At 39.5% G+C, this 9,380-nt stretch overlaps 1 protein-coding gene across 1 annotated transcript in view; it reads left to right on the forward strand.

Moving 5' to 3' along the window:
• CCDC191 (coiled-coil domain containing 191) overlaps positions 1 to 9,380 on the forward strand; it is a 136,944-nt gene that overhangs the window by 90,294 nt on the left and 37,270 nt on the right. The window contains exon 9 of the mRNA XM_023728859.1: positions 5,366 to 5,618. Coding sequence (XP_023584627.1) covers positions 5,366 to 5,618 — 253 coding nt within the window. The remainder of the gene's footprint in view (positions 1 to 5,365; positions 5,619 to 9,380) is intronic.

The raw sequence follows: 9,380 nt of genomic DNA on the forward strand, positions 1-9,380 counted from the left end.
GCCCCAAGAGTATGGCTCCCAGACACCCTTTTAGCTCAGTAATGAAGGCACTCCTGAGGTTCAGCCAAAGATCAGACAGGCCCATAAAACAAAATGAGACTAATGGGGCACACCAGCCCAGGGGCAAGGACGAGACGGCAGGAGGGGACAGGAAAGCTGGTAATAGGGAACCCAAGGTTGAGAGAGGAGAATGTTGACATGTCGTGGGGTTGGTAACCAGTGTCACAAAATAATATGCGAACCAACTGTTCAATGAGAAGCTCGTTTGCTCTGTAACCTTCATCTAAAGCACAAGAAAAACAAAGAAAACTGGCCATTCGGCATCCCTCAAGTTGTGTTATTCATTTATTCACTCAGTCATGCATTTATTCACTCAGTCATGCGTTTATTCATCCTGTTTGATGGAATATCATTCAGTCAACCCGGTTTGCTGATGCTTGCTATGTACTAGACTCTCTCCCAAGTACTGGGTTGTTGTTGTTGTGTGCCATCAAGTCGATTCTGACTCACAGCGACCCTATATGACAGAGTAAAACTGCCCCCATAGGGTTTCCTAGGCTGTAATCTTTGAGGAGAACTGGAAAAAAAAAAAAAAAGCATTAAAAATTATTCTTGTCTTCCATGAGTTTACAATCTAAATGAAGAAGTTAAAAAAGAATCTCAAATTCTTAAAACAATTGCAACAGAAGGCCCTACGATAAGTGCTCAGGAGTGACACAGACTTGGCTATCATGCATTATAATCCCCTGAGGAGCATTTGTAACATAGAAAGCCATGGGCCCTACCTACTGAAGGAGACAGAATGTGGCTAAGTATAGGAGGGCATTTTTCAGTTTGGGGAAAAACTTGTAGATCAGCACATAGATAGGCTTGTGTGGGAGGAGTCTGGGTGAAGTTGCCGGGCTAGCATGGAAGTGGGGAGGAGAAGTGGAGCTGAGCTGAAAATATACTGTCAGGTATTCCTCATTACCAGCACTCCTGATTTCAGGTTCTTTCTGTCAAGCAGTTACGGAGTGCCTCTGTTAATCTGATTATATTTGCTCACCCCTTCCTGCTCACCTGGATATCCAGGTAACAGGCCAGAAGGCATATGTCTGTGGCACCTGCAGCTGGTACAGCTCCTGATATAAGAGGCAGGAGGACCAGACTTGCATTGCCTGGCTGAAATTAAAACTCTTTAGAACAGAATTGTTTCTCTTCTGTTTTTCCCGTGGAGACTTCCTGGTGCGTCATTGAATGCATTAGCTTATTCATCCCTGTTCCTGGTGAACCTGCTCGTCCCCAGTGCAGCTGTGAGTGTCAGTGCTGTGTTCTGCATTGGACTTCAGCACTTAGTCAGATCACTAGTATGTGGTTATTTATTTATCATTTCCTATTTCCTTTTAAAAAATTCAGGACACTTTTTAGATATCTAGTAATCTTTGTCCTAAGTTAGTGTTATTACCTTCATGTGAACTTGGTTCCATATTTTCAGATTTTTTTAAAAATTTAGATTCTCAAAAAAAATTCCTGTAGGGTAGGCAGTGTAGGGCTTATGGACACCATTTTTGAGGAGGCATCTGAGGCTTAGAATTCAGTGGCTTGCCCAGTGTCCCATATCTAGTTTGTGTTCTTCTGGTTTCTAGATCCTAGAACATGTGTCAGGTACTAAGTGTCATTTGAGGTGTTGATGCTGCACAGAGCTGTTCACAGTTAAACCTTCTTTATTTTATATTCTTTTGTCTTTATGCAGTTATATAATTATGTTGATCAGTTTATATACTCTTGCCAGAAATTCCCCGATTTCAGATTGGAAGCACATTGGGGCAGGATGTTTTCCTTAAGAGAACTCCGTCTTAATTTTTTTTATCATCTGAAACCATTTCTTTAGAAAGTGAGCATACTCAAGCAAATCACATCTGACTGATCTACTTTTAAGAAATTTAAGTGATTTTGTTTTACTTTCAGAAATGTTTGTTTTTAGAATCATCTTTTATAAAATATAGAAAGAAGCTTACCTAGAATATTGTCCTTCTGCTGAAGGGAGCTACCGGAGAGCAGCAGTGGGAGCCAGCCTGTCTCTGGATCCCTAGCTGCTGTGTTTCCGCCCTTCCACCTCAGTCCACAAACACAGATATCTTAAATCGATTTTCAAATCCCCTAATAACCATTACAGACTGAGCTCCAAGCATAAGTCAGCATGTGTTTTTTACTCATTTTCTTGCTGTTTAGTCTTTTTGTTATATTTACAGAAATGTTTTTCTCTTTGCCTTTTCCTAGTGTCCAAATAGCCTTCTCCCTGTCACTCAAAACCCCAGTACTGCTTTTGGCTGTTTATGCTGTAAAAACATGAAATTAACACGTCAGGTAGATTTCACACACACACACCCCTTCCTGAGCAGATTGATGTAAATCGAATTTCACATTAATCAGACAGAGCAACGAACATCTTCTATCCTGTGGAAATTTATGATTTTCACTCACTTCTGTAAATGTTGTAGGCTTTTGTTTGTTTCACTATTTATACAATTTTTTTTTTTTTTGGAGTTTCGTTCTTACCTGCATTGCTACCTGATTTATTATTCTTATTTCTCCTAAAATTTTTATTTCAAGATTATCCAGTCTCAGATACTTATTTCCATTAAGGTAAAATATTATATATAAATGTTGTTGTTGTTGTTAGGTGCAGTTGAGTCGGTTCTGACTGATAGTGACCCTACGTACAACAGAATGAAACACTGCCCAGTCCTGTGTCATCCTCACAATGGTTATGTTTGAGCCTGTTGTTGCAGCCACTGTGTCAGTCCATCTCGTTGAGGGTCTTCCTCTTTTTCACTTACCCTCTGCTTTACCAAGCATGATGTTCTTCTCCAGGGATTGGCCCCTCCTAAATAACATGTCCAAAGTCCTGAGACATAGTCTCACCATCTTCGCTTCTAAGGAGTATTCTGGCTGTACTTCTTCCAAGACAGATTTGTTTATTACCTCCTATATTGTCACCAAGTATTTATTGAACACCTATGGTAAGTGCATTAGAAGGAATCAGTTAAATGTAATGAAATATGTTGTTGGCATGCTTGCTATCAGTGCTCATCCTGAAATTCGTTATCTCGGTTGACTTGACTCTCACAAACTGTTTCATCTAACTCCTCTGAGATAGGTTAAATTCTATGACTCTTGAGCAGTCTTTTTTTCAAACTAAGAGTTTTAACCCTTTTTTAAAAGAAATAGATTGGACTAGAACAGAAATTATCATAATGCATCTCTTGTAATAAGTATAAATATTGTTTGGTGGAGCTTTTATTTCAGTTATACTCTTTCATACACACACACACACACACACACACAAACTTGTATATTGAATCACAGTATACAATTTTTTCTTACTGAAGGTGGCAGTGAAAAAGGTTTCAAAGCCGCTTAAGCATTTAAGAACCATAAAAATGTTCTTCTGACTCATTGACTTAAGAACGATATGATGTTCTTGATATGACTTCAAGAGTCCATGAGGATAGTTAAGCATTATATATGTTTAACAGAAATGGATATGCAAACAGTGTTAGAGAGAACATATTCAAGTTAGACTTTGTAAGATTAAGCCAAGTAGGCATCTAAACAATATTAGATTTTAAACCTCAAAACGGATCTCTCATGCTGTATAATTAATTTCAGGCTCTACAGCTCATGGCTTCAGGGACAGTAACCCACTTCTAGATCTCAGAGACCTCTGTGCTTGAATTCTGGACTGGCTGCCACCAATATATCACCTAAAAGATTTCTACTGGGGAAGGGAATGTGGTTGGCAGTGACTCCCTTCCCAGCTCCACTCAGTCATGTCCCCCAACGTTCATAAACCTTCTAGGAGTCAAAGAGAACTCTTGCTTGGGAAGAGACTGAATTAAACCTCCAACAGACTATGAGTTCCATGAAAGCAAGTGGCTTGTCTTTCCCCTTCACACGTTTCTAGCTTTAGCAAGTATCTTCACAAGGTAGTGAGCCCTTCTCTTTCAAGATTCCATCCCTGACCAAGTCCTTCTTTCACAAGGTCCACCCTCATAGTTTCACTCTGACTTCCTATAAGTTTTATAGTTAGTTAGTTAGTTATTGGCAGTTCACTTGTTAAGTGGTATAGTTTCGCTTCTTCTGCTTTCTCACAAACCTCACAAAAGTTTCTTAGATTTCCAAGCATAGTTGAATGTCTCTCTCCTCCATGCATTCACCTTTTTTTTATCTTATTGTTGTACTTTAAGTGAAAGTTTACAGTTCAAGTTAGTCTCTCATGCAAAAATTCATACATACATTGTTATGTGACCTTAATTACTCTCCCTATACTGTGATAGCACCCTCCTCCTTTCCACCTCTCATTTCCCGTGTCCATTCAACCAGCTCCTGACCCTCTCTTCTAATCTCACCTCCGGACAGGAGCTGCTCATTTAGTCTCATGTATCTACTTGAGCTAAGAAATACACTCTTCACGAGTATCATTTTATGTCCCATAGTCCAGTCTAATCTTTCTCTTAAGAGTTGGCCTCGAGAATGGTTTTAGTTCTGGGTTGACAGAGAGTCCAGGGGCCATGCTTTCTGGGGTTCCTCCAGTCTCAGTCAGACCATTAAGTCTGGTCTTTTTACTGGAATTTGAGTTCTGCACCATACTTTTCTCCTGCTGCATCAGGGACTGTCTGTTGTATTCCCTGTCAGGGCAGTCATTGGTGGTAGCCGGGCACCATCTAGTTCTTCTGGTCTCAGGCCGATGCAGTCTCTCGTTTATGTGGCCCTTTCTGTCTCTTGGACTAATATTTTCCTCGTGTCTTTGGTGTTCTTCATTCTCCTTGACTCCAGGTGGGTTGGGAACAATTGATGCATCTTAGATGGCCACTTGGCAAGCTTTTAAGATCCCAGAAGCCATTCATCAAAGTAGGATGCAGAACCTTTTTGTAATAAACTTTGTTATGCCAGTTGACCTAGATGTCCCCCGAAAGCATGGTCCCCAGGCCCCTGCCCCTGCTACTCTGTCCCTGAAAGTGTTGGGTTGTATTCATGCATTCACCTTTTAAAATTTGTTTTTTATCAGTCTCTTCTTTTTGCTCCTTCCTCTCCAAAAGCTGACAGAAACTATTTTATGGTAATCAAAAATTTAATATCTTTGTGACATGATAGAACAGAGCAGTCTTCTGAAGTAATATCTTAAGGTGTCAAAGCCTTCTATGAGGAGAAGCTTTGTGATGGGGAATTTATAAAGCCATTCCATTTAGCTTGATATAAAAGGTTAAGCTGGAACTAAGATGGGGCATTTCTGGGATTCCTTTGGACTTCTGTTTCATTTATATTATCAATTAACAAATTGCAAATGGCTTTTTTATTTTAATGCAAGTGTTTTGTTGCTTAGAAAACAACAACTGGCCACCGAACATAACCGGAAACAAGTTCTCCAACACTGCTTTGCAGAATGGCAGCATTGGCATCATGTTGAGATCCACAAGAGAGAGCTGGCTATAACAAAGGAGGAAACCAGGAAGAAAATGGATGAGCTGCTGAAGGCAGCATCACTAGGGAAACTCAGTGCCAGTGGGTCTTCAGGCACTAGTAGTCTACTTGAGGAGGCAGCCGCCACTGTGGACCCATCCATGAGAAGTGGAGAGGTACATTGTTTTCCCTCTGCTTGGTCTTCTGCTTATTACACACTTGAACTTTGTGTTTTCGTAGCTGGGGTGTTAGAGGCTGCAGATGGCCTCGCCTAGGCTACCTGACGGGTTCGAGCCCTGCAAGGCACAGAGGCTGCCTTTCAGTCAGGGTTTATTTCCTAGAAACGAATCTCCTTCCATAATCACATGTAAGCTTTGTTGCGACTTGGTAGGAACATAACATAGAAAGGAAATTTAAAATAACTAAGTGAAAGACCCTTCAGGAACAAATACATAAAGGATTGTTTACAACTCTTGAACTCATCTTACTATATCTTCAGACATTTTCTCTCTAATTGAGCTTGCAACTTAGAGCATATTTTTAAATTTTATTTTTCAAATAAGAAAAATCATATATATTAATTGGGCAATTTGGTGGGAGAAAATCACAGAGAAAAACAGTTTCTAATTCCATCACCCTGGAGATAACCACCATTAAGATGCTGATGTACAGCCGGCTAGTCTCTTCTCAATTCAGGAATATGCAAATTTGTTTCTTTTAATGTATTATGTAGCTTTTAGACTTTCTTCAGTCAGATCATTGAGGATATCTAGTCTGCCATAATGCAGGAAAAGGAAGGCCATGATTTTTGCTTCTTAATAGTAATGTAATTATTCTGTTTTTCTTCCTTTTTTTTTTTTTTTTTTTTTTTTGGTATTTTCACAATATAGCATGAGCGTTTTCCATTTCACTAAATATCTTCTGCAACACTAGCTCTCAGCTGGGAGGATGACACAGAATCAGACCTACTAAGTCAGAATTTCTGAATGCCAAGTCCACGGGTGAACCTCATACATACCCTGGTTAAGGGCTGCCATTCTGAGGCAGCATTTTATAAGGCCTGCATGATAGTCTATCATGAACCACAAGCTGGAATCTCTATAACTTCTTCTCTGTTGCTGGACATTTAAGTTTCCAATTTGCCACCTTAGTAAACAGTGCTTCAGGGAACATCCTTGTACCAGAATCTTTGTGCACAGCCGTGATGCTTTATTGAGGATAGACACCTAAACATAAAATGTACATTTTAAACACTGTTACCAAATTGCCCTTCCAGAAAGGTTGTACCTAACAAATGCCTGCTTTCCTGATGATAACATACTTTTTTGTCTTTGCCAAGTTAACAGGTAAAATGTTTTTCATGAAGTTATTCAACATTTGTATTCTTTGATTACATTGAGGTTAAGCATTTTTTCACATTAGTCATTTAAACAGATAGAAAGCTATAGATACATATTGACTTGTCTCTTCATGTCCTTTGCCCATTTTTCTATTTGATTATTTTTTTCTTATTTATGGGAGCTTTTTATATTTTTAAGACTATTGATGCTTTTATTATCATATATATTGCAAATATTTTTCCAATTTGTCATTCATATTTTTGGTTTATTTATTATGCTTGATATTATACACAGTTGATAATTTTTTTTAATAGTGTTTTAAGTGAAAGTTTACAACTCAAGTCCGTTTCTCATACAAAAACTTATATACACATTGCTATGTGACCCTAGTTGCTCTCCCTATAATGCGACAGCACACTCCTCCTTTCCACCACGGATTTCCCGTGTCCATTCAACCAGCTCCTATTCCTTTCTGCCTTCTCATCTCCCCTCTGGACAGGAGCTGCCCATTCAGTCTAATGTATCTACTTGAGCTAAGAAATACACCCCTCACAAGTATCACTTTATGTCCCATAGTCCAGTCTAATCTTTGTCTGAAGAGTTGGCCTCTGGAATTGTTTCAGCTCTGGGCCAACACAGAGTCTGGGGGCAATGTATTCCAGGGTCCCTCCAGTCTCAGTCAGACCATTAAATCTGGTCTTTTTACTAGAATTTGAGTTCTGCACCCCACCTTTCTCCTGCTCCATCAGGGACTCTCTGTTGTGTTCCCTATCAGGGGGGTCATTGGTGGTAGCTGGGCACCATACAGTTCTTCTGGTCTCAGGCTGATGGAGTCTCTGGTTTATGTGGCCCTTTCTGTCTCTTGGGCTAATATTTTCCTTGTATTTTTGGTGTTCTTCATTCTCCTTTGCTCCAGGTAGGTTGGGACCAATTGATGCACTCTCCAGCTTTTAAGACCTAGGCGCCACTCACTAAAGTGGGATGCAGAACCTTTTATTAATAAACTTTGTTATGCCAGTTGTCCTAGATGTCCCCTGAAACCATGGTCCTCAGACCCCCACCCCTCTGACTCTGTCCCTCAGAGTGTTCGGTTGTATTCAGGAAACTTCTTAGCTTTTGCTTTAGTCCAGTTGTGGTGACTTCCCCTGTAGAGTGTGTTGTCCTTCCTTCACCTAAGATAATTCTTGTCTACTATCTAGTTAGTGAATACCCCCTCTCTCCCTCCCACCCTCGTAACCATCAAAGAATGTTTTCTTCTGTGTTTATACCTTTTCTTGTATTCTTATAATAGTGGTCTCATAACAATATTTGTCCTTTTGCGACTAATTCACTCAGCATAATGCCTTCCAGATTCCTCCATGTTATAAGGTGTTTCACGGCTTCATCACTGTTCTTTATCGTTGCGTAGTATTCCATTGTGTGAATATACCATAATTTGTTTATCCATTGATCCATTGATGGGCACCTCGATTGTTTCCATCTTTTTGCTGTCTTGAACAGTGCTGCAGTGAACATGGTGTGCATATATCTATTCGTGTGACGGCTCTTGTTTCTCTAGGATATATTCCAAGCAGCGGGATAGCTGGATCGTATGGTACTTCTATTTCCAGCTTTTTAAGGAAGCGCCAAATTGATTTCCAAAGTGATCGTACCATTTTACATTCCCATCAACAGTGTATAAGTGTTCCAGTCTCTCCACAACCTCTTCAACATTTATTATTTGGTGTTTTTTGAATTAATGCTAGCTTTGTTGGGGTGAGATGGTATCTCACTGCAGTTTTGATTTGCATTTCTCTAATGGCTAATGATTGTGAGCATTTCCTCATGTGTCTGTTAGCCACCTGAATGTCTTCTTTTTTGAAATGCCCGTTCATAACCTTTCTGCATTTTTTAATTGGGTTGTTTGTCTTTTTGTTGTTGAGGTTTTGCAGTTTCTTGTAGATTTTAGAGATTAAACGCTGTTCGGATTTATTGTAGCCAAAATTTTTTTCTCAGTTTGTAGGTTGTCTTTTTACTCTTTTGGTGAACTCTTTTGATGTGCATAAGTGTTTGATTTTTAGGAGCTCCCAGTTATCTAGTTTCTCTTCAGGTGCTTGTGCATTGTTACTTATGGTTTATATTCTGTTTATGCCATGTATTAGGGTTCCTAGTGTTTCCTTTTTTTTTCTTCATGATCTTTATCATTTTAGATTTTATATTTAAGTCTTTGATCCATTTTGAGTTAGTTTTTGTGTAAGGTGTGAGGTATGGGTCTTGTTTCATTTTTTGGCAGATGGACATCCAGTTATGCAAGCGCCATTTGTTAAAGAGACTGTCTTTTCTCCAATTAATGGACTTTGGGCCTTTGTCAAATATCAGCTGCTCATAGGTGGATGAATTTAAGTTTAGACCCTCAGTTCTGTTCCATTGTTCTATGTATCTGTTGTTGTACCAGTACCAGGCTTTCCTGACTACAGTGGCAGTATAATAGGTTCTAAAACCAGGTAATGTGAGGCCTTCCACTTTGTTCTTCTTCTTGAGTAATGCTTTACTTATCCAGGGCCTCTTCCCTTTCCATATAAAGTTGGTGATTTGTTTCTCCATCTCATTAAAAAATGC

The sequence above is a fragment of the Trichechus manatus genome, unplaced genomic scaffold, assembly GCF_000243295.1.
Source record: "Trichechus manatus latirostris isolate Lorelei unplaced genomic scaffold, TriManLat1.0 scaffold00026, whole genome shotgun sequence".
Taxonomy (NCBI): domain Eukaryota; kingdom Metazoa; phylum Chordata; class Mammalia; order Sirenia; family Trichechidae; genus Trichechus; species Trichechus manatus.